The sequence below is a fragment of the Homarus americanus genome, unplaced genomic scaffold (assembly GCF_018991925.1).
Source record: "Homarus americanus isolate GMGI-L3 unplaced genomic scaffold, GMGI_Hamer_2.0 scaffold32929, whole genome shotgun sequence".
Lineage (NCBI taxonomy): Eukaryota > Metazoa > Arthropoda > Malacostraca > Decapoda > Nephropidae > Homarus > Homarus americanus.
Genome location: NW_024737097.1, coordinates 19629468 through 19655761, shown reverse-complemented (window position 1 = coordinate 19655761; position 26294 = coordinate 19629468). Strand labels below are relative to the sequence as shown.

Sequence of the window (26294 nt, the reverse complement as noted above, 5' to 3'; positions counted from 1 at the left end):
AAGAACTGTTTGTATTCCGTTTATGTTTTTGACCTTATAATAATTATTATTTATTTGCATATTCTGTATGAATGATTGTGTGTGCATGTAACAGAGTAAAAGAAAATGAAGAAAATTATAAATATCTACCCGAAATTACAAGTTAAACAATAACATAGCTCACAGCTCAGCCTCACCTGCTCTGAGTGCTGTTGGGTGGCCAGTCGGCAACTCGGCTACACAATTACGTGCCATCTCCACATATTATTCCTTGTTTTGGATATTATTTCTTGTTTCTGTTCACTTAGCAATCTGTTTTTCAAGAATGCATCCCAATCGCTTAACGACGGATACCTGTAGTAAATAGTGTTAGAAATTTTTATTTTTGGGGTCAGTAACGTTCTTGGAATGCTGTCTGCATGAAGTGGGAAACACCAATATACCTGGTATCTCTGGTAAAATTTAGAGATAATCATTAGAAATAAACACAAAATCAATTAATATCTTTTAAGGCTCTAGACATGTGTGTAAGTAGCAGTTTTACAGCAATTGCACTGTTTCTAAGATAATGCTTTCTGCTGATGGTTTTTGTACCATGACTAGAGGGAATCTTGTCATGAGGGATTTGTTGTGCTGGAAAAATCACAGGTCACACACACTGATGGACTTATGAAAATGCTTATGTGGATGACATGAGGCCAAAAGGTTTTATTCTATTATGAACACATCAAGGGATACTGAAACATCTATTTGACAGTAGAATATATTCTAATGTGGACATGACTTCCCCTTAATACCTACTGTACAGCATCATTGGGTATTCTCCATAAAAATGACAGGGTAATAAACCTCCCGTCACCGCATAAGCTACTCAACAATCACAGCATCAAGCGATAACTCCCACACTGGCAGTCATCAGGCACGTTGAATTTCACTTCAGTGCTAAAATTATGCTCCACCCCAAATCTGCCTGCGGTGAGTGTGTCAGGTTATCTGCATGGCACATAGGTCACTACATTATGAGGTAAATACATTTGAAACTTAACATTTACTTCAGTCTAAGCATTATATTACTGTTCAAATAAAAATTTCCATTTTTGAGTGATTGACAGAGGTGGTCATGAGCATATAATTTTTTTTAATGAAATGCCTGATTTTATTCAAACAAACCTGATGATTACCATTGTAATTTCATATTTACAAATCGTTGTGAAAATAAAATGCAAATTAAAAAGCTCTTCTATATATACATTTTCATACAGTACTTTGATAATATTATATTTTCAAACACTGGCTATTACAGTGCCTTTTGTCTGAAGTAAAAATTTCTGGTAATATTTTAAAAACAATGAGATTGATGTGGTAATGAGTTTGATGTGGTAAAATTAATGGCTCCTCACTACTTTTCAATATCAACTATACATATTTTTATCTTTAATTTACTTATATTTCTAGTAAACAATTGTCGTTTTGATACTGTAAATAATAGAGAAAATACATAGTAAACTTTGAAAAATAAATCCAAATGTTCTACTCCATATCTCAAATTAAACTGCTCTATTTCTACATAAATACAGGCCAGTTTTATCTTTTATTACCACAAATAAAATTAAGTCACTTATACAGCATTTACATGAATAAAAAGTTTTGTCCTCTCATGGCACTTACCTTATTGTATACCGAAATATTAAATCTGAATGGTTAAAGCAAAATTATGAAGTTTACTTTACACATATTTTTCATTACTGAAGGCCTATTCCAAAGACAGTAGCATTTATGCATTACATTCTGGAATACATAAATTCTTACATTAATTGTGAATGCATATTATGCCAGATCTATCACAGAAATCATAAAAGGAATGTATTGAACTACTGATGATAAAATCATGATATGCTATTACCACCATTTGTAATATCTGGGTGATGTTCAAGAGGCACTTGGGTCAATATTACCACTAACGAGGTCCTTGCTAACAACTAAAGCACTCGGCATTAAATCACACTATCACTCAATGCACTGTTTCAACTTATTGAATTCATCAGATGTATATGGTATCTACACTCAACAAATTCAAACAGTGTGAGAGAAATTATGATTCTCACCCAATGCTTCAATATATCATAAAATGTATTCAGCTAACTTTAGTGCCTCAACTGAACATGGCCCTAAATTAATATACCAGCAAAGGAATTAGAGAACTGCACTGCATTTACAACTTTGAGCATAGTGCAAAATATAAAAATATATTCTTAAAAATTGCAAGCATCAAATACTTACAAAAGGAATCATAATGAATCAACATCACTTGGAATAACAATATGTAAAGTGTGTTGACGTTACAAGCAATAGGACACTTACCACGAATGAATGGCTCTTACTTTCCCACGGAACCCAAAATTATAAACAAATGAAGGAACTAGCTTTTGAATAGTTTAAAATATACATTACTGGCAACTCTTCATTTTCAAGTAGTTGTGCAATGCCATCAAAGAGATTGGTCAACACTATCTGTAGTTTTTTTTCACAACAGTCACACTTTGTAGAGTTTATCCTATTCAACAAGCCACATGATCCATTTAAAACATAACAGGATGTAAATGTTGATACCACAATCTAATAGTTTACAAACACACCTTCAACTAATACACATTTTTTCTATAATAAAAGTCTTTATATACATTCTATCACTGTAGCCACCATCACCCCATAAATAGGACTGGTTAAATCTGAATTATTAGTTAACAATACCAAAAGGACGAGTATTCTCAAAATTACATACACAGTACTGTAATGCAGTATCTTTCCGTTTATCCAGTTTGTCTCTCATGATTATTGAACAGTGAAAACATTTATTTGGTGGATAATGTGAATTTGTTACGACCTTAGTATCCTTTATACAAAATGCAAAAATTAGGCAATAATTAAGAGTTAAAAAAAAATTATATAAAAAAAAATTCTTTACTTAACAGGATCTGAGCGTTACTCTTCCGAGCGAATAAATGGGCACATTTCTCATAGTAGGATTCTCAGTTGTTAAAAATTTAAAAGGACATCCTAACACATGGCTGGGAGGACAACTGCAAGAAAATTAGCACTGACTCAAGTCCTTCTTATGCTCAATATTGAATGTATGCTTAACTATCAGAAAATACCCCAGAAGGCTATCTCTCATGAGGGTTACACACACACGTCTGTGTATACATAAAATAGAGGGACAAACTTTTATCCATAGTTAAAACACTGGAACCAACAACAACTGCTGCCAGCAAAGAACACCTTTACACATTTAATTATGCCAGCACATTAAGTTATGAGGTATTCTCAACAAGTGTCACTTACTATTGCACTTCTTATGTCAAACATTTTGGAACTGAGTCAGTGTGCACACACTTGGTAAGCAGTGAACAGTCATTAAATTTACATAACAAATGTAAGAACACTGCCAAACCAATGTCATAATCTAAACTAAGATATACATTATTTCTGTTATTGTGAGCCTTGCCTGTCTTCACTACCACAGTCCACTCACAGAAGAATGTGTATTCATAATGTTGTCATGTCATAAAAACAACAAAGTATGAAAAAGAGTGCAGAAAAAATCATGTGTATTCATCATTATCATTACCCCTCATGAGAACTGCCTTGAAAATGACAAATGGAAAAAATAGCATTACCAATATGGTACGACAAATATATATATAAATTTATATATATACAGATACAAAGTACATCTGAATTACATTACACATACAGCAACTATACAATCTGTGCAAATGCTACTAATATAGAAACATCAACATACTTTTTGCTTCTGTTCGTGTGAGTAAATATGGTACACATCTCATTTGAAAAATAGCATCAAATTCATTTATTCAGTTCATTCTCTAAATATTTAGACATCTCACTCTGTATGATTTAAGTACAAAATATAATTATACAGTACTTTAAAGGTACTCGAGGAATATATTTAAGAAGTTGCCAAAAGATTAAAATCTTAAGTACACCAGCCACTCGGCTACATCTGATACCTGTGAACAGTGCTGGAATGTTAAACAGGCATATTTAAGAATTCACAATATCCAATGTCCTCTGAGAATGACCCTCAACAATTTATGATCAGCCAAAATTTGCCTACTTATTTAGTCATATACAGTATTTGATTATCTCATCACTGCACACACACAGATGAATTAAAAAATAAAAGACATGTTCATCCATCAACTACATATGGTACCTGTATTAAGATCTGTGTGCATTTTTGGCAAATCGATACATTTTGCATCTTAAACGTCTATGATAAACATACAACCAAATATCTAATGAACAATATTTGTATATTTTGATAGCAAACAATGAAATATGTCCTCCTTCAAAATCTATATGAAATAATGCCTTTTAAAACATATGATATTCAAATTCACATTTGTACCTCAAATGCCTTGGTGACAGTGTTTGGCAGGAAAGGGTTGTTAGGATTGGCATTACGTGTAGCAAGGGCTGCCCATTCTGCATCAAAGGGATCGGATCCCCCTGTCCCAGAAGAATTTGTAGTTGTAGTTCCTACTACAAAGTTTGTTGTGGCTGTACCACCAGTACCATTCGAAGTGGTCCAAGAAGAACTCATGGGATCTCTTGCTGTGCCAACAGCTACATATGGGGTGCCTGCATTTGGTGTTGCACCTAAGGAAGCAGACCTTACTTGGGCCAAAGGTGGGTTGCGTCGGCTAAGAATTACATTATTAACTGGCTGTGATCTGAAATCATTAAAAAATTTAAAACTACGATAAAAGAAACCATTAATGTAAGTAAATGTCTGAGCATATTACATAAAGTATGATGTACTGGTAATCTCCATATATCACAGCTTTAACACTGGACCTTTACAAATGTAACATACAGTATAGTATAATATGAACATGCGACTATTTATCTTTGAAATGTCTGTTGCTTGTTCTCATATGGCCTATTTGAGATCAAATACTAACTGGCATAAGTAACCAGTACCTTAAATCTTTGTTGTTTGACCAATATTAATTTCAAAAGCTATGTGGAAAAAATAGTAATACTGTACATGCATCTTATTCATACAAATAAATATGAATAAAGATGATGAAGGCAGTGAGCTATTTATTCCACAAGACAATACAGTAAATGTCATGAATCGCTAGAAACTTCTAGAACCTCAAAAAACCCATTTAACTCACATTTAGGGAATTCTCAACTTCTAAATAGACTATACAGTAAGTCTTCGTATAACGTCGCCCCGCTTAACCTTGTTTCGGTACTACGTCGCTACTCTTTAGATACCAATAATTCGTTTAACATCTCGACGACTCGATTTAACGTAATTTTTGTGTCGTCACGGACCGATTTTTACAGCGCATCACCCTCTCTCGTCTGGTCGCGAGACGCTCTCTCGGCTCGGAGCGCTACCTCTCACTTGCAGAACATCACAGCATCCCCAAGAGACGCCAAGCCAGTCTCTGTTATGCTTCCACATCATTCGTGTGTGCTTAAGTGTTTTTGCTCTAAATCCAGCTCCTCCCCGACTTAAGACCTACTCGACTTACGACCACCCGGACATACAACAGCCTCAGTTGTACCAAAATTTTGTCAGATTACATATTTTCGAGTCCTAACGTCAGTGATTGCGCTGTGTACCGACAAAAAAAAAATTTTGTAATTCACTTTAAAACAGCTGACAAGCATAAAAGTGAGAGTTTTGTGGTGCTGAGAAGAAAAAGAGACCCATTTTAGATTTTCTATGCATTATTTAACCATTTTCGACTTACGACCATTTCGACTTATGACCTGGATTTGGGTCCCTGACCCCGTCGTAAGTTGGGGAGGAGCTGTACTGTACTCTACCATTCGAAATGGCTTCCAAGTGCCCATCAAGTGCTACTGATGCTAGTGTTGTGAAGAAGCAACATAAGACCATTAGCCTGAAAATGGATGTTTTAAACTGGGAGGAGCAGCCATTCGCCGGGTCTCAGTGACTCTCCACCCTCCTCCTCCACTCCACTACCCACCACACACTCGCTCCACCACCTCTGTCCATCACTGAGTACAATACAAAATTATTTAGTTTATTTATATACGTACTATTTTCTATAAAAATGCCATTGAATTTCTGTATATGTAAAGTATTTCATGGGGCAATGGGAGACTCAGGAACGTAACTCCCGTATTTTATACATTTCTTATGGGGAAAATTGATCCGCTTAATATTAAGCGAGGACTTACTGTACCGATTTTTTATTTAAATCAGTTTCTTTATTTTGTTGTTTACGTAAAACAACTTTCAACTGAGTCTGTGAGTATGTGTATGGCGCAGTTTCTTAGAACTTCCCTGTCTCCCAATACTGTACATGCATTTTACTTATTATACAGTATTTATTATTGGAATATAATCTTTATGTACACCAATAAATATCATTAAGAACATGTTTTGTAGCCTTTTAAGATGTTTTGGTAAAAGCTTTTTTCTTCTGTAGGACTGTATCTCAGTTTTTTATAGTGGGAGTCTATGGGAAAATGTGATCTGATTTGCTGAAAATCAATTTGCATAGGTTTTTCAGGAAAAGAACAATTTTGTAAATTGGAAAGAGCCTGTATTGAACAATGAATAAAGGAAAAGTGTTACATACTATCATTTTTATAACCAATGTCATATTTCGAAGGAAGCTGCTTCATTATGTCTTTGTTTTTCTTAATATCAGACACTGTTTGTTTAGATATTCCAAACTATTGCATGATATTTGCTCCACCAAAGCTGTATAAAAGCTTCTCATATTATTTATAAATCATTTGCTACAGTTATACACATTTTCATTTTCCTTTGCTCTTTTCTTCTTGGGGATCCATTTTAAACACTTTAATTAGTTAAAACTTGGAAAAACAGAAATGGTTTGAGGATCTTTCCTAAGAGCTATTCATTGGTAGCAGATAAACTGTAATTAAAGCCATTAAGTTGCCAGGCCAACAGGCAAGTCTGATTAACTGAAGTCTGGACCACCGAGGATTTACTTTGTCACATTAAAGATCATTAGCTACTACAGGAAGTACTGTACCTTTATCAAAGATGTTAGGCAAAAATCTTTTTTTTTTTTTTAAATGTTGTTGAAACCTTTTGTCTTTAAACAGGAAATCAAAATGTTGAAATGGTTCAGCAGCTGGAGTATAACTACACATTGCACAAAAACCTTACAGTATCTAAAACTGACTGGAATTGACTAATTAACATGAAAATTGGGGAAATTATTTTATGGGCAAAGTGGACAAGTGAATACAGCGTTCGCCTCATGTTCCAGGGATCAATGGTTCGATTCCCGGGTGCTCCCAGTTCACCCAGCTGAAAATGGGTATCTAAGTTTACAACTTGGGGAAGTGAAGGCAGTCAAGAGCAGTACCGACCATGCTGCCTCCTTGTGTACTGAAGCCTTAATATACTGTACAGTGTTTTGTATCCACACTGTCCTTAATGGGCAGTTATGCCTATAGGACCCACCACTTTGAATTTCAATTTACAAGAATTGAATTTAATATTTTTTAAACTGAGATGATGAAGTAAATACATGAATAAATATAAATAATATACTGTATTGTAAAAATACTAAAGTTAAACTTTGGTATTTTTGAAAATCTACTTTATTTTTAAATTGGAAATTAACAAGTCTAATTAGTTGAACAGCTTTATTCTAGCTGGAAACTATCACTTATGTCATCAGCATGGTGCACACTTCGACAACAATCCTACATAATTACCAATACTGTACCTTAAGCAAATGTTTAATGCCCCCAAAATAACAATTAGCTGTCTGTCAAAGTTGGGGCAGAACATCCTAGCTGCTTAGAGATAAGAGGAGGGTGATCAGGTTTGAGCACCTGTAACCAGTCAATAAATGAACAGATCAAAGTACCTCACCTTGTACAACACCAAGGCCTTCTCCCTTTGTGGTTAATTTCTTACCAAGTGAATGGCCTTTGGGATTCCAGTATGAAGATGTGGAATAATCTAATTATAAAAAAATATTTGTTTTTCAAATCACAGTCACAAGTTGGGGCTTTGGATATTGGGGTTATGACTTCTAGACTTGTTGGCTATACAGACTTGCTTAACCCTGATGTAGGTTATAAATAAGACAATGCAGTATGTAATATGTGGCATTATGGCATGCAGTTTGCCAACTGATATACAAGAGGTCCCCGACCTACGAACGCCCGCCGATACGAACGGAGTTAAACTTGAAATTTACAGTATTTTATTTACCATTTTTTTTACTTTTGTTTACTGTATTTTGTCATTTTATTTCTTTTTCTGTCATAAGTGATTTTAGATGTATATAAGGACTTAGGCTATGATATAGTGGGATTTATTTTTTCTTTGGGAACGTACGGTATGCATATAGCATGTGTTCCGACTTACTTACAAATCTGACTTATGAACGTCCTCAGGAACGGAACCTGTTTATAACCCGGGGAACCCCTGTACTGCATATAAAATAAAGTCACATACAACTCACCCTGGTGGTGGTGTTGTGGTCCCATTAGTAATTTTAGGCTGTGTATTAAACTGAGAAAGCCATTCTTCTCCTAGTGACCTTTTAGTTTCAGCTCCTGTCGGATCATCTAAACTTAAGGGCTGGCCATTGATGTCTGATCCAGCCCATGGGCTTTCTTCATGAATTGGTTCAACAGATGGCAGCAAGACTGGAAAAAGCCAAAAAATATATAAAAACAGTACTGAGCACAGAATTTTCTCAATATTATGAGTAACCTGAATCTGCAAAACTAAATTTATTGATGGTGTAACAACAACACAATGCTCACAAAAAGGCAGAAAATTAGGTACAGTATTACTACTTCCAATATCTCTACTTCAGTATAATTTACTATTCTGTAAGACACTCATACAAATTGCTGAAAAAATATCTGTATACAGTATACCCTAGTATGAATTCAAATAAACACTGCATGTAGCTGGACAATGTTACTCAAACAAGTAAAATTTACATTAGATAAAAAAAAAATTAGAATAACAAAATACAGTACAGTACTGTACTGTATATCAAAAACTCAAGGGGCAGTTAGGGATGTTAAACTAATGTACAGTCACCCAAAAAAGTCCTGTCGCAAACCATGAACCCCGAGATTCAGACTCTTGAATCCGAAGCATTTATGGACAGAATAATGTATCAGTGTCAACTGCTTCGGATTCACGAGTCTGAATCTCGGGGTTCGTGGTTCGCGACAGGACTTTTTCGGGTGACTGTACCTATGGGCTATATAAAAAATAGCAGTGCTACTACTTAAAGAGTAGCTCAAAAAATAATATAAACCACACAAATATTAAAATAATGTTTCTCTTCCTTCTGGTATTAGTAACTGTACACACTTTGGTCATACATGACTTAACTTCAGCCTTGGCCTTGTTACTAATATTGAACATAATATGAAGTGATTCACCATAAAGCAGCATTTAAGTGGCAAATTCTCTTTACATTTCTTTATAATCTCACCTAAATCAGTATAACATGGAAAATATATGTTTTACAAACTTGCAAGCTCTGGATTTTCTCACACCAACAGTCCTAATCGAATTTTTCTTCTAGTTTCTACCGTGTCCCTTTATTACCAATTTCTTCAGTTATGTATACGTTAAAATTTCTTATTTCAGAAAAGGAAGTGGAGGTACAGCATACAAAATTACAGTGGCACCAACCCTCCCCCCCCCTGGTTAAGTGAATAGGAGGAGGTTTTAAGGTAACATAATTATCCTTCATCTCTCAAAGTTAACTTAATATAATGTTGTATTAATCTGTAAATCATAAAACAAAACAAAACAAAAAACAAATTTGGCATTTATGAAACAAAATGTTAAGGCCATTACAAAAAATACTCGACAACCTATCCCATTAGGAGACCAGGAAGAACTAAAATGAAGGTCCCACAAGAAGATAATCAAGTACTGGTACAGGTATATACTGTAATGGATGCTTCACTGAAAGATAAAAAATTTAAATGTACAGGACTCAAAGTAAGACCCTTAAGAAAACAAATACAATACAGGACATCCATACCTCCTTGTGATGTAGTTGGTATTCCATGATGACTCTGTACCACTGTGCTGGCAACATTAGTATAGCTAGTGACAGTGGTAGTCGCTGTAGTAAAGGAGTTGTGAGCAGGTGAGGTGTTCTCCGGGGAAGAGAATGGGTCCGAAAAATTGGAAAGAAGGGAGAGCCCAGCTGAAAGTTCCTGGCACATGGCAGACACTGCGTCACCTGGTTTATTCTCCACTATTGGGGAACTCTCAGGTATTGGAGTCACTGCATGAATAAGAAAGTTTTTAAAAAAAAATTTCATATACTGTACTGTACAAGTCTGTTAATAGTTTATGATATTACAGACTGTGAAAAAAACTTAGTATTGTTATAAAACTCAATAATGTAAGTGGTAGGTATGAGTACCAAAATATAATGTAATAGTAACAAATAGGTTTGTGTTGCTCACTTCAAAGATGTCAAATATGAACACAAAAGCCAGATTAAGAGTTAAGGAGTGAAGATTGAAAGATTAAGATCAAAATTTCCAAAATAAACTGGAAGAGCTGGACTAAGGACACAAAAATACTTAACCAAAATAAAATCTGAAATACTGTGATGGCACCAAGAGTTTCAGCACTTTCAAAATACAAGCTCTTAGTTATGTGGAAGTATATAGAAATAATAATAGCAGCTGATCTTTTGTTTCTCAAAAACACCAGTTCTTCTAAAGAATTCACTAGTGCTCAAAACACTACAAAGTAAAGAAATTCTGTACTACAATAAAAGATCACAAAAAATGAGTTTAACTTTTAAATTCATACACCCATAAGTTTAAATACTTCTTAAACCCTGTAATTCTGTAATCACTGTACCCTGTTCAGGATCATAAGCTTTAAAAAAAAAAGTTTTAAGTTGTTTCTTAAAGGCCTCCACAGACGTCAGCTGTTTCATGGATGCAGGCAAGCGAATGTACAATCTGGATGCTGTATAGGAAAAGGATCTGGCAGCTCCTCAAGACTCATAAATGCACTGAACATGTGATCAACTATCTGGTGACTAGAAACTATTAAGAAGACAGTTCAGACAATCCAATTCTAACCAAGTAAGCAATACTGTATACTGTACCATACTCTTATATTTTTAAGTTGTATGGAAAAACAAGCAAATATTGAGTTAAGATAAATGAAACCATCTCGGGAAATAGGAGTACAACATTCGATTGCTAATCCTCCCGATTGCAACCCAAGTAACAGGTCCCTTGGAGTTGGGCCCAGAGATATTGGTGCTGTTGAAGACTATAGCTCCAACTTTCGTGTAAAATGAACCAAGACCTGACTATTCTCACTGAATGGCCAAATCCAGACTTAACTGGCTATTAGATCCCTTGAATAGTCCCATTATGTTCCACCAGAGAACACAAAAGCATATGAAAAAATCCTCTTTGAGATGAGACAAGAGGGAATATTACATGTAGGACTGAATTACACACCAAAGTGAGACCTATCCTAGACATTCTCCTTTAGACCTCACCAGAGTACAGGGTATCTCCTGCCTGGGAACGAAACCTCCGTATATGGCAGACATGCTATTCTCAAACAGGTTGAGATATGCAGCAGGGAATGCCTGATGCCAGAGTACCTTAATACCCCACACCTGACAAGTAAATCTCAAACTGGGTCATCAAGTAAAAGTAAACACCAATGTAAAACAATAAAAGCACAAATCACCTACTTATTGACACAAAAGTTAGGGATTAAACAGCACCTGCTAGCAACATGGGAGAAACCACTCAGCTTCCAACAGGAGACAGAGAAAACAGGTAACAGCCATGCAATTGCAAGGTGTGGCTGGAACTGAATCAGTAATCCAGGTATACATCCAATCTGCCCAGTGAAACACATGCCACCAGGATTTTTATGACCCACTAACCACCATGCCCTGTACTGTGTTGCTTACAAGGCCCTGGTTGTGATAAGAAGGAAGACCGATTGTAAGACTAGTCCCAGCAACACTAACCCTGATAATGAAGGTAGACTCTTACCTCAAATGACCTAGCAGACATCAGCAAGTAAATATTAGTTACAGTCAAGTCAAATATACTTGAAGAAAGGTTCTCCTCAAATACACACAAGAAATATTAATAACCAACATATAAAAGTCCAATAAGGTGACAGTAAAAAGTGCAACAAATGGAAATAATTATAAGTTTACACAGTCTAATCTGACCCCTTGGATGGGACTAATAAGTAAAAGTACCAGTATGTCACACTCAAATATATACTGTGTATATTTTCCTAATATTCCGTCATAATATATATATATAAAACTGACAAACACTTTACCTGGATTGTTCCTCTGCACAGTTATTAAAAGTAAACAAAATATTCTAAAAAACAAAACAATAAAATGCCCCCCAAATAAAAAATCAATCTGGTGCACAAAGCTAAATGGTGCCATAAATGTTAGCAAGAAGATACTAAATACATACTTAATTATAAGCATTACAATACAGTAGTATAAATTATCATTCAAGAAACTGTACTGTATTTCACTTTCAGTGAAACAATCAACAAACCTACACTAATACTTCTACCATTATATATGTACTGACAATGGTCTTTAGGATGTGTCTACATGTAATTATGAGTACCCTGTTCTATATGTCAGTGAAATATGACAAAGGCATGACATAAGACACACTAAGAGGAGACAAGTGTGCGTGAATGTGTAAGATCAAGAGTAGATAAAAATCTATTTGGTGAATTAAATTACAGTACAGTAGTAGTAGTATTAAAAATTAAAAAAAAGACCTATAGCAGTTTTGTAGTCATGAATTCTTTTGTTGCACTCAACAAGAATCGAGAATAAATGGATCCATATCAGTTTACATCCTTTGAAATTCTGTAAATTAACTCTCACCTATTCAGTTTAATATGGAGTGACTCCCTTCATAACGGGGACGCCACTTTTGATATTTTATTTGGGCTAATACCAGATGACTTAATTCAGCTCACAGGGGAACCCGTACACAAGGGGTTAATGTTATCTTTAATAAACTCGCATTTAAAATCTAATTCACAAAATTACATTCTTCATAATTCTCTGATCAAATTTCACATTACTGCTTACAACCTTCATATATAATTACATACACTGTACTGTAGGTGTGCATGAATAATGTGAATAAATGCAAGATCATCAGAAAACAACCTTGAAAGTATCCAATATGAATGTACAGTCTGGTGACATGAATGAAATAAATGTGTAGCCAAGATAAGAGTATAAAAGGTATTGATTGTTGACAAGTGTTTTGTAGATGCTGTGGGAGCCAGTACTGTAGTAACCCCATTAGTACTCGAGGTTCTGGAAAATAAGGGTGATGCTAAACATGTTAGTAGGAAAAGGAAGTAATGGTATCATAAAATACAAAGGAATCTCTAAAGCATGCAGCATTACCCTATTTATTCCCTAAGAATGTTGGTGCAACCTTCCTGATTTGATACTTCTTATGGTGGCATTAACAAGTAGTGTTCTCTCTACACCTATAATACTTGATATAATCTTCAAAAGTGCCGAGTAAATCACGCTATTATATGAACTGAAAGGCATTCTGGCATAAATAAAAAAAACTTGTAAAACACTGCAAATCCACAAGCTTGGCACAGAGTATAAATGATTTTAAAGATGTGTAAAATTATTAATACTGTATGCTTAACAAAAAAATTTCTATCCACACATACAGTACATAATTTAGCCATCATTAAAATTCAATGTCTAACATGTGAAGAGAGGGTTGAGACTGAGAGTGCATGAACCTGTAGAGCAGTGGTTCTTAAACTGGGGGACGCGAGCGGTTGGAGAGAAAAGTCTGGTCATAAACTGAACGTGTTTTGTACATGATTGCTCATCCCTCCAACTCTATAATAACCAAGGGTTGCATCAGGGGGTGGGGATCTAGGACTTATGCAGGGGGGGAGGGGCGTGGGATCTAGGACTTATGCAGGCGCACGAGGCAAAAAAGTTTAAGAACCACTGCTGTAGAGGAATAAAATATAGGTATACAGAATCATCTCATATCTTCATTTACTTCTATACCCTGCACAACCGGGCAGTGAGAACAGCAGATGCTTGGTAACACAGTCCAAGTCACACTGTACATATAAGTATACTGTAGTCATTCAATTAATTCTGAGATACACTGCTACACATTATAACACATTCACAGTTACATTCCTACATTTCCAAATTCATGGGGAATCACATTAAGATGTTAAATACTACTTAAGCATAACACAACATAAGCAGTAAAATACTACAGCCTTGCCACATGAAACGGTCGTGTCAGTGAAAGCGACTCGAGTGAAACTAACACTAATTGGTCTAAACAATGAACAGTACTATAATGTTGGCATGTATAGTGATGTTGCAAAAGTTTCTAATGGCATTGCAAAATACATGCTTTAAATTACAGGTATTTGAGATTCACATTTCTGTTGTTATTAACCTAGTCTGAAATCCTATAACTTGCTATTTAACTTTGCAAGACATAGTAGTGTATACTGTACTTTTTTTTTTTTTCTGTTACAATACAGTTACTTCTTTTTGATCATGTTGGTTAATGTATTCACTCAGGCTTATTTCCTACAATATATATTTCCTCACTGCTGCACTGTACAATCAAAGACAAAAGTTGTGTCGCGGTTTTGTCCGAAGATTAAATATAACTCGTGAAACATTACGAGAGCTCCCACCACAAGGCAGAGAGCACCAGAAGTTCAGCCCATCTGTATATGTTTTCACCAAATTTCACGACACGACTTTTGTCTCTCATTGTACACCATACTGGAAGCATCTAACAATTCCTTCACAAATGTTAAAGCAAACTATAATGGATTGTGAATCTCAAGTTTTGAAGTGTAACCAACATAGATGCGAGATTCATCACTCCAATAACTGAGCATATCTGTGGTCAGGTCTAAACCCCCAAACCTTGAACCTTTGCTGAGATAACACCCAAGTATCAATATGAGGATCCCTATATTTTCATGAATGAATACATACATCATAAAATGTTTTGGCCTTTTGTCTTCCTGTGAACTTAATCTTTGACAGAGATTTAAATTTGGTAATTACTATTTTTTTCTAAAGATGACAAATATTCCTGGAAAGTTTTGTTAAAATTTCTTTACTAATACGTACTGTACAAGAGTTATGGTTCGGACAATGTTTTTAAATGTGACCATCAGCTGTGACATTAATGTTTACCGAGCTGTAACACACAAGACACTAAAAGATGGTGGGATTGTCTTACAAGTTTGAAATGGAATTGGTAATGTAATGATGACAAATATCCTTGTGAAGTCTTGTTAACCCTCTCCTTGCTACATCTCCCTGCCATGAACGATTCCACTTATTGATTATTTTCCAAAAAATCAATGTTTGACGGGAAAAATAAAGCCATCTGTAACACAGTAATAGCCTTCTGACCAAGCACTTGTTTATCCACCTAGCAGCACAAATATTGCATTATACACGTTACTTTCATAGACCTTGTTCACCACATTTATGGAAGAACGTAAACACAACTGGATTAACTTGTGTTTATTTTGGCCAAGTTCTAAACAACTTACTGTACCTGATGTTAACTTATGGTTAAGACCTCAAAAAAGGAGGACAGCTACAGATTGCCATAAGTAATCTCTAAACCAAACTTAATAATGCTGACAAAACATTTTAAACACTGGACACATAATTTCTTACTGATATTAACTTCAGCTAAACACCAAATCAAGAATGAATTTCTGAAGATACTTTTAAGAGTCTACTGTGAAAAGATTTATGTAACCTTACCTCAAGTTTACTTTACATGAAAAAATGAGTAATTCTACAAGTGTGTAAGATGATTATCCTGTGACAAATCTTATCTTGCATAACACAAAGCAAATAAAAGCAAAGTATTTAGATTTATTTAAAGCTTCACACACACACATGCAAAGTATAAGTAGTGTTAGCAAAGGTAACATACAGGTCAGGTGCAACACTCCTGCAAATTTACATACTGTACTTAAATATTACTGTACAGGGGGTATCTACACACACACAGGCATACATGAGGCTGCATAATCTACAGCAACTTGTAGATTTAGTTTCAGTTAGAAACACTCAAAAACAACTGTGGTTAGAACAGAGATGGTGCAGCTGCTTCAACTCAAAATTGTATATTCATTAACGGTGTGTCTGTGTACTCTTAGTCTCTGGTTCTCTCAAAAAAAGAATATGCATACTGGTCTAAGTGTCTGATCATAAAAACTCATTACTTCCCCTCATTTATTGAGATGATTTTCAAACCCTTTGGTTTTCATCGTATTCTGCACTGTACAGTATTAAGTAGATATGACTGAAGATACTAGTTACGTTATGTGTATTTCTACTGCAACATAATTTAATTGTGAGAGTAAATAATATGATGTGAAGTAATCTAACCTACACATTGTTCTACATACAATTTCTATACATTCAGAAAAAGGGGTTATCTTTTTGGAGTAAGATGAGGGTCACTGTGGTCTAGCTGATGGTGTGGCAGGGTGGTGGACAACACCTACCAAATGATTACGGTACTTTCATGCTGCAGTTTCTTGATCAATGAAAATCTTACACATTTTATGCTCTTTGCCAAGGTTGCTAATCTTTATGTTGTTCCTGAACATCCTATAAAAGACTAACTGAAGATGATGGTTATTATTAGCTAGTTCAAGATAACAGTTATGGGACTGAGTACTGTACTCAGTCATCATTAAGCCATGTTAATCCCTTCATGAACGGTGTTCTAATTATTAATCCATCAATTTTCACATTTCTCATAATTATAAACTTTGGCTATGTCCGTCATCCCCAAATAAGTGAAAAAAAATAATTCCAATCATGTGGGATATTATCAGCTTGCAATAACTGTCTTTAATTAAGGTAACAAGTGCTTGTAAGTATGATGCAAGATAATGAGTGAAACAGAGCACATTCCTTGCTCTTTGTCCATATAAGCAAAAGAAGATATAGTAGCCCATTGCAAGCCATGCCAGGACACTCACTGTTAACTGCATTTGGGAGCGAGTGGAGTCTATTCCTGTGAGTGCGAGGTGGAGGCTGGGGACTCTCTGAAATAATAAACACGCAAATCCATCCACACAAGCACAAACTAACGAACAGAACATGTACTGTGCAATATATTTCGATGGTGCCAAATAATCATAATATAACCAATGAAGGATTGATCCTAAACTCCTACCATATGACCAAGACCAAACTAAGCATCTTGCATATCATAGCACTAAATTTAGGTGGTGAAGACCTCAAATTAACCCTTCTACAGCTGTGCCTGGGGCTGGTTCATTAATTGCTTGCTATTCCTGTCATAATTATGGTAAGTCTAAAAAGGATCAGTGGAAACAACACAATGCACCTATCAACTGAAAGCTCAGTCACAGCTGGCATACTTGATATTAATCACAGTTCCAGCTAATTTCCAATCTGCTCATAGGGATGAGGGGAGCTGAATCGTTTAGTTGATAGTAAAAATGGATTCTGGATCAATAATGATTTATGACCTGGTGTCAACTAGACTGTCAAAACTCAAATAAAGACTTGAGAATATTTTAGTGAATAGAGATTCATGATGCATTAAATATTCATTCCTGGGATTTCAACTGGGTTAAAACCCCTTTTTTACAGTTGCATAATGTTGATGGCAAGGTCCCAGTAACTCAGAATATGGATAATGGGTTGAAACTGACAGGAAAAGAGAATCACTCATCCAGATCCCAACTAAGCTCTGCTGAGTTAGGGTCTAAGATGTAATATAACCTAAAACCAGCAGGTGATGGATTCTCAGAGGTTACCTTGTACACTAATCGAGAGCACAAAGATGAACACAATAAACCTTATGAGAGGAAATTACCTCAAGGTCCAAGACCATGAAGTTGGACAAAATTTGATTAAAAAATTAACCTACAAGTTATTCCAGAAAATGCATCAGATTCACCCTAGTATGACATCACAACTCCTTGCCTTCTACAGCAAATGGCGATAGTTGTTGACAAAGATCCTTTTAGAAAGCTTAGTTATGACTGGAAGGTTGTAACTAACTAGCCACTAAGCCCTAGTCACTACTGTTGAGGGGTTTACCTGGGTTTTCAACTCCACACATTTAATGCTATAATATGCAAGTCACTTACAGAGGGCATCATATCATTAGTACTGACGCTGGTATTGTACTGTACTAATATGAAATCGTGTGAATAAAAAGATAAATTAGTCAGGATAGTTAAAAACAAAAATAATGAACCAAAACATATACTGTACAGAATTGTACTGTATTGTATAATAATGTGAAGTGCTGTAAAGAAACAAAAGTTAATGAAACTATTAGGACTAATTTGGCAACAAAGAAACAAAAAAGTATGAAACAAATAGCAGGTTAGATAGTCTACAAGTGCAACTGTACATCAAAACTAACTACTGAGGATGAAAAGACAGTACGCTCCTCAACTGCTAAAAGCTAGCATTAAAAGTCAGTAATACAAATAATAATAAGTATGAGCAAGAATATAAGAAACAAGGGCACATAAATAAGATGTGATAAATATAGCGAGTAATGAAATAACTAAAGCCAGCAATATTGTCAAACACTGATAAAATGTCTATATACTACTTAAGATAACAAGAATGATCAAAACTGCACTATGAATGGCAACATATAGAAGTAATTGCTCTGCCAAAGATTAAATATGCATTTAATAAAACTTAACTAAACGTCAGCTAAGGAATTACAAAAGTCCAATGACTGTTATTAATAAGGCGCAATAAATTTCATGTAAATAATAGTTTTAAATGAAGATGTAATCTTTAAATACTGTACATTTCAAAAGTTTCATAAGCAAAGCCAGTGAAACTAATCCAAATACTGTAAACTATATGTTCAGTTTATTTGGGGATTACAACAGTGATCAATTGAAATTCCAGTTGATAAATATGCGAGTTTCAAATTATTCTAGAATCCTTCAATACTGTACACAGTACAGTATTTTATTTCTATACCATAGGACTTGTAAATAAGATACAGAATTCAAAAAGTATCTGACAAAATTCTAAAAATACTTGCACTAATTATGTGAACATATATTAATCCCTTTCCTTTACTGGGAAGGATAATATAACTTAAAAAAATTCTCTTAGAACCTCTTTGTCCATTATTACCTGCTAAAGAAATGCAGACCAAGTTAAATACTGACTGAAGACAATCTAATCACACACGCAGATTACAACAGAGGTGAGAAAATTCAGATTTAAAAATAAACTTACGAGTTTCCAAAGCTGTAATAGTGAAACTAGGGCTGGTCTTACTGTTTGAGTCTGTGATGTTCTTATTTAAGATGTTGCTTAAATTTAGAGGAGGACATAGTAGGCGGTGTGATCAATTACAGCCATGACAAAAGTGCCATTGGAGACTGCCATGTACATGTGCTGTGCAACATTGTGTGTAAATCAATGCGGCCGCCTCCTCTTTACTTACTAAATGAACAGGTTGTCTTAGAGCGCGGGACTCGGCCTAAGGGGTGAGATTACGAGTCAGAAAAATTAAAGCAGTGAAGAAAATGGTGACATCTTAGGATTTCAGAAGAAGAGTATGAGAACCTTAGAGTAATGTACAAGTATATAGTAAAAACTGAATTACCGAGTGTCTATACATCTCATCGGTGAAGAAACAGAGGACCAGCTGTTGTAGTGCCTCAAACCTTCATTAAACAATACTTTCATTAGTCTCTTGAAACCAACCTATACATGAAGAACCGTTGTGCTTTGTAAAAAATTGGAATACCGAGGAATTTAAACCTTCCATTGAGCCATACTGGTAGAAAAGTAATAAGAAATATTTTGTTACCTATATTTCAGGTCAGTTTTAAATGATGCTGTCTTAAATTATATGGGTAATGTTTTCATCACTGCTGTTGGATTTTGTGATACCCCAAGTTTGTATTGTGTATGATGTGTGACTGAAGAGTTTTGGGAACATTCTTCAGTATCTGTCACTCTTGTTTTGATCAAGTGAAAAGCACAAATGAAACCCAATGATAAACCTTGAAATATCCAAAATTCACTCCCTAGATGATATATGGCTTCAACAACTACCTAAAAAAACACACACACAAAAACAAGGGTTTGGGAGATGCTAAAATTTCACCAATGGGCTTATGTTTATACCATACAACTTTTCAGGAAATGGACACTTCAGCATTTAAAGGTTATGTAGGACTTCACTTTACTATAATCCTTGCAATTCACAGCTGGCTAAAATATTGCCATGCATCACAGCCTTAAAACTGAATCATTGGCATTTACCTTAATGTGAAACTCAAACTGTAGATTGGAGTTGTACAATACTGTATACATGGGGTAGTTCTACATACTGTTATATATTTGAGTTTGAGAAAGAAAATTCACTGTAGCAATAAATATACAAATGAAATTAATCTGAAGCTAAATAAAATAAAGTTTGCATGGGCATAAGTTGTGTGAATTCCAAAGGATTATAATTTTTTTATTTTTAAGCTCCCAAGTTAACAGAGAGAGAGAGAGCGAGAGAGAGAGAGAAAGAGAGAGAGAGAGACTAAAGGAATTTATATATATACTGTATATACACACTTTAATTACACACTTTTATCATTCTTTAACATTTACACAAGTCTCTCACTGCTTCCCATTCCAATAATTGTTGTGTTAGTTCAAAATTATCAGCATTGTAGCGTTATTTTAGAAATCGGCGCCTGAACAGCATATAAACATTTACAGTACTGTACTGCAACTCTGAAAGAAACATCAGGGGAAAAGAAACACTATTCTTAAGGCGTTTTATTTACCTGGCGGCTGGTTATTGTTGTTGGTGACCGCAGCGTTGACAGCGTTGTTATCTAGTGACATAGAACGTGTCCTCTCCAAATTAGATGGTAATTCGTTTAATCGTAATGACAACTGCCGCTTGAATGGAGACTGAAAAGAAAACAGACATTCCTGAGGTACTTGAAATACAGAAGCTATACTGACGAGAAATTTGTGGAAAACTTCAATAAAAAGGGGGGGAGGAGGAATTCTACCTGAGTATAACCATTAATACTAAAACAGTGAAACATCTGGCTACACACCTGACTGATATGCCGTGGGAGAGCAGCCAGGTGATCATATACAGTATAACTATACTGTACCATTATATCACAAAGATGAAGAGGTGGAACTATTACATGAAACTTTGAGGATACAAATCTACAAAAACACATTCAGTATTGGCAAGCTACTTCTGATGATGTACAAAAGACTCACCATCGTCATTCTTCAAAATCTGTACCCTCAAGAATCTCCTAAAATACTAATGCATGAACAAGGTCTTGTGCATATGATCACAAATGATTATATCTATGTATGAACTGTAAAAAATTTTCAACCATATATATAAATACACACATACAGTAAGTTGTCGATATAAGCGAGTTCAGCATATGGGAATTCACTCTTATGCAAAGACCCTATTCCGACCCGGAATTCAATCAATATGAGCAAAATTCAACCTTATGTGAGATGTCATACTCCCTGATATGGATTCCAACCCTGAATGACTGCAGATGTCACTCCAACACCATAACCCACAATGTAAAACCTCTACCACCACCTCTATCATCTAGTCTACCCAAGATGAAGTACAGGTATCTGCTTTTATTGTTAAGTACAGTACACTGTACTGTACACTTGCTTTATCTATTATTTTTAAAATAATATTGTATTAATTTGTTTTATGGTTTATTTCTCGAAAATTGGTCTGGAAGTTTTATTTTAGGTTATGGAATGCATCCTAATTTTTTCCCATTTAACTACAATATTTGATTTTTATGAGGGCTTTTAGAAATGCATCCCTTGTCTATATTGAGGACTTACTGTAGTGACTTAAAGGCCATATTGGTGGAATGGAAAAATAAACAGGAAAATGAAGATCAGACCAAAGAGTTACCTGGCTAAGATGCTGGAATACCCTAAAGGAGCCTTGACGTTGCAGCATAAGTGGTGTAGCATGTGGTCTGGCAATGGCATGAGGATTCTCAACCTTCTTCACTGGCACAGGTTCTGCAACAGTAATATTGAGAATTTTAAGTTTTGTATTAATTTATTCCTAATTTAGTCCTGATCATTTTAAGTAATGTAAAGTCCCGATATATAAGACTAACTGGGGAAGATGGGGTGAGGGGGTCTGAAATTTGTAAATTGCTAGGTTTACTTAGGAGTGTTTCTCAAGGCACTAAATTTCTATCAATTTTATGAACATCGTTAGTACTTCTACTACAGCCATGTTCTATTAAACATGTAAAATAAATAAAGTGATACAAAGTACTGTAACCTAACCATAAGACAAATTTTCTATTTAAAAATTATGAGCTAACCTCCATACACCTCCCAAGGCTGAAGTGTAGCAAGTGAGGATGGTGGCTACTTCAGTTTATCAACAAAATGTATAAGTTTACACACTCATGCCTTACAACACCACCACTACCACTTACACTCACCCTGATGAAATAGTACAGTACACAATCTCTAGAGTGTGGTGAATGCTGAATGTCACTTAACCAAGGACTGGCTCAAGTGTACAGCATCTCCCAGGGCGAAACATGTCCTGCTATTTTATGAGCATTTAAGAGTACCTTGTTGCATCCCTAAAACATGAAAAACAAATACTGTACAGGACACTGATGTGACATACAAAAACAACTTTGTTTGTTCATCAAACCTTCCCAAACCCCTGCTAACTCCTAAGACTTAACCATAAAATTAATTTAAATACAAAGGCTTATAAAATTTACTAACCAATTGGTTTGCATTCCTGGGGATCAGACAACCTCTCTGTGACGGTCATTTGTCGGAAGGAACCAGATCGGGTGAAGGTGGACGTGGTGGGATCAAATGACATAGTAACTCCACACTCCTTATCTCTCTTTTGCTTGCGCTCCAGACAGGCAGCAAAAGCACAGCCAACAGCATGACTTAATCTCTCACCCTAGACCAAGGAATACAAAATACAGTAAATACAAAAATCTAACATTTCATGAGACAACATAATAACAATATGAATTATTCTGAAACACAACACAGGGCCAGGCAACATTTAAATGTATCATCATTATGTCTCCAGCAACATTTCATAATAAGCAGAACCATTATCACGTCATACACTTTCTTTCAGCTAACAAGTAGTACTGAGCAACTCTCTAGTTATCAATTACAGTAGGGTCGGGATATATCGCGACTTTATATAAAGATTTTTTTTTTATATAGTGGCTACCAAAATTATCAAAATTTTCCTATACTGTATAGTATAGCGATTAAGTTTTTATTTCGCGAGGGAAATTGGGCAGGAAATATTTCAAATGTACCGCCATGGCAAACAAATGCGTTATTTGCTCACACCTTCACGCTTGCCCGCTCAGTCTTTCCGAGTGAGTGACGAAAAAGCAGCCGACTCTGCTGCAGATTACGACTTCTAAGACGAGTGTAAATGGTTGTTAGTGACGTGAAAAGTGAAGTGAAGATAATGGAAAGCTTAATGGAAAAGATTTAATACTGTAACTAATATTTTTGGTTAGTTCATTTATTATTGTTAAGTGAGGATGGCAGTGTGTCGTCTGTTGTTCTCAGGATGGCGCGTCAGCTGCCGAGTCTGGTGCAGATTTCCAAAGCGAGTGTAAATGGTTGCTAGTGACGTGAAAAGTGAAGATAATGGAAAGCTTAATGGAAAAGATTTAATATTGTACCTAATATTTTTGGTGTTCATTTATGTAGGTGTGGGATTGTCAAGTGAGGGTGGCAGTGTGGCGTCTGCTGCCGAGTCTGGTGTTCCCAGGATGATGCGTCAGCTGCGGAGTCTAGTGTTCATTGGTGCTTTAGTTCGTAAGAAAATGAACTCGTTAAGTCAAGTTTGGTCACTTTTTTGGACCTTCTTAAACCTAACCCAATTTTCCCCATTGATTACATGTACAGTCGACCCTCGTTAAAACGGACTAATAGGGGGGGGGAGGGTGTCCGTTTTAGCCGATTGACCAAATTAACCGATTTAGGGGTTAATATTGCATAATATTGCATTATACAGCTATGTGTGTTTATTTGAGTGCCCCATCATAGGAGTCCGTTTTCTCTCACTTCAGGACGCCTGAGTCGTCCGTTTTCTCTTAATCTTAGACTGCATCAGAGACTTTGTTATTCCTTAGCAGTGACACAGAATTTGAAATTGCAACCCCAATTGCAACTGGGACAATCCCAGAACCAGAAATTTGATATGGACAGTTCAGATTTCGTCTGATTTATCCGAAATCCGAATTAAAGGGGTCCGAATTAACGAGGGTCGACTGTAACTATATATCGCGATTTAGTATACAGGTGCTCCTCTACTTACGAACGAGTTACGTTCCTGAGGCTTGTTTGTAAGTCTAACTTTACTCTTGTAGATACCAAACATATTGTAAAAAATTAAAAGATTATGGATATTTAGTACAGCTATACTGTTTAATACAGCCTTAAAAATTGGCTCGTTCTTCTCCTCTTAGGTAATGTTTGTTCTATCTGGAATTTTCTTCAAAATAATCCAGTCTCATCCACATTAAACACCTGTTCTGGCAGGTAACCCCCTTCAGTGATAATGTTTGTATCTCTGAAAGTCTGTAAGTTGAACATTCTTAAGTAGAGGAACACCTGTATAGAGAACATCGTTGGACCTTATCTCGTGATATATCCCGACCCTACTGTACACCGAAAGTCACAAAGTAGTAATTTTCTCGCACCGTTTCCTTAACAGCAACAAAACCATGGCACATCCATCGTCTCGTTGTTCCGTCTCGACAGATGTACGAGAAACCTTTTTCATGATTACGATCAGGTGCACAAAAAGAAACCTTCTCTATCGTCTGGTCAACAATCAGCCCCTGAAAAGTTACAAAAATCATGTTTAAGATTTTTTTATTTTTATTTTTAATAAAGTACATACAGGGTATATATATACAGTAGTGTACGAAGCTTTGAATTACACAAATAAATATGAAGCTTTGAATTACATGTATAAATACGAAGGATAATACATGGAGAAACGCAATCATACATAAAGAATTTCAATAAACAAAAGCATTAATTGTTAATGTGACTTTTATTACTTACCTTAGTTTCATCGTCTACCACTCGTAGTCCGTCGCCAGATACATAAAGCATCCCTCTTAGTGGTCTTCGACGAGAATTCTGCAAGTCATGGATTGTATTAACTCTAAACTTACTCATATAAAAATTTTTTAAACATACTTAAGAAGCAAAAACTAAACACAACATTGATCATATATGCTGTAGAAGTTTAAATCACAGCACTTCAGTAAGCCAGTTGTAAAAAAAAAATACCGTAGATCTGAAATTCTTCCCTACATCATCAGTGATTTTGGTACAATAGGCTAACACACAACTAACCTCTGCTATACAGTACAAAAAGAAAATTATGCATTGATTAGTGCAGTAAGGATTTATTTGTTGTATATTAACATTTCATCATAAATTAATTTGATCACTACTAAAACTCAGTCCCTCTGATATTACTCATACTCCATACAGATAAATGTAACATTAAAATCGATAACACTTCATTCTTAAGTGTTCCACCCTTCAACGCTGGATTTATTCCCCAAATAATCTTATCTCTTTCTGTACTGTACCACAAGTCTCTAATACTGTACAGTACTACACTCTCAAAAACTATGATAAAACATTAAAGCCCTTACCCTGAGTACCTTTAGAGCTTCTTCACACACTTGCATTCCTCGAGACTCGAACACTTCTACACAACCAAGATACTGAAATAGATCATGAATTACAGTGGTCTGGAATAATTAAGCAAATTCTACTTAAACTCAAATTATATACAGTACTGCACAAGTATTTATGATGTTAGATGAAAATAAAATTCCTTCACTGTACATCCAGCAGGGAATGTTCATGGAAAACAAAATTATCTCATATTAGATCTGTTAACTCTCATGTTACTTGGGTGGACCAAAAGTTGCACATCATGGGGATTTTCATAAAGTAGCACCCCCATGGGACTCTGAAGTTCTGAATGATTACTAAAACCTTTCTCCCACAGGTATAAGATAATGGCAAAGTTAACACACACAGAGAGATCAAGTAGAGCATCTCTTCTGTATA

At 35.4% G+C, this 26294-nt stretch overlaps 1 protein-coding gene across 6 annotated transcripts in view; it reads right to left on the bottom strand.

Annotated features, from left to right (window-relative positions):
• Nucleotides 1-728: 728 nt before the first annotated feature.
• The window catches only part of LOC121873286 (protein numb-like), a 36659-nt gene continuing 11093 nt past the window's right edge, over nucleotides 729-26294 (bottom strand). For 2 of the 6 annotated variants that reach the window (XM_042376744.1, XM_042376739.1), the window contains exons 3-13: nucleotides 25871-25942; nucleotides 25266-25343; nucleotides 24896-25036; nucleotides 22929-23118; nucleotides 22081-22193; nucleotides 20942-21071; nucleotides 19597-19632; nucleotides 17117-17182; nucleotides 10065-10313; nucleotides 8508-8694; nucleotides 729-4736 (exon numbers count right to left, since the gene is read on the bottom strand). In XM_042376744.1, coding sequence (XP_042232678.1) covers nucleotides 4400-4736; nucleotides 8508-8694; nucleotides 10065-10313; nucleotides 17117-17182; nucleotides 19597-19632; nucleotides 20942-21071; nucleotides 22081-22193; nucleotides 22929-23118; nucleotides 24896-25036; nucleotides 25266-25343; nucleotides 25871-25942 — 1599 coding nt within the window. In that variant the 3' untranslated portion in view covers nucleotides 729-4399. The remainder of the gene's footprint in view (nucleotides 4737-8507; nucleotides 8695-10064; nucleotides 10314-17116; nucleotides 17183-19596; nucleotides 19633-20941; nucleotides 21072-22080; nucleotides 22194-22928; nucleotides 23119-24895; nucleotides 25037-25265; nucleotides 25344-25870; nucleotides 25943-26294) is intronic. The other 4 variants (XM_042376740.1, XM_042376742.1, XM_042376741.1 and 1 more) reach the window with 4 other exon arrangements.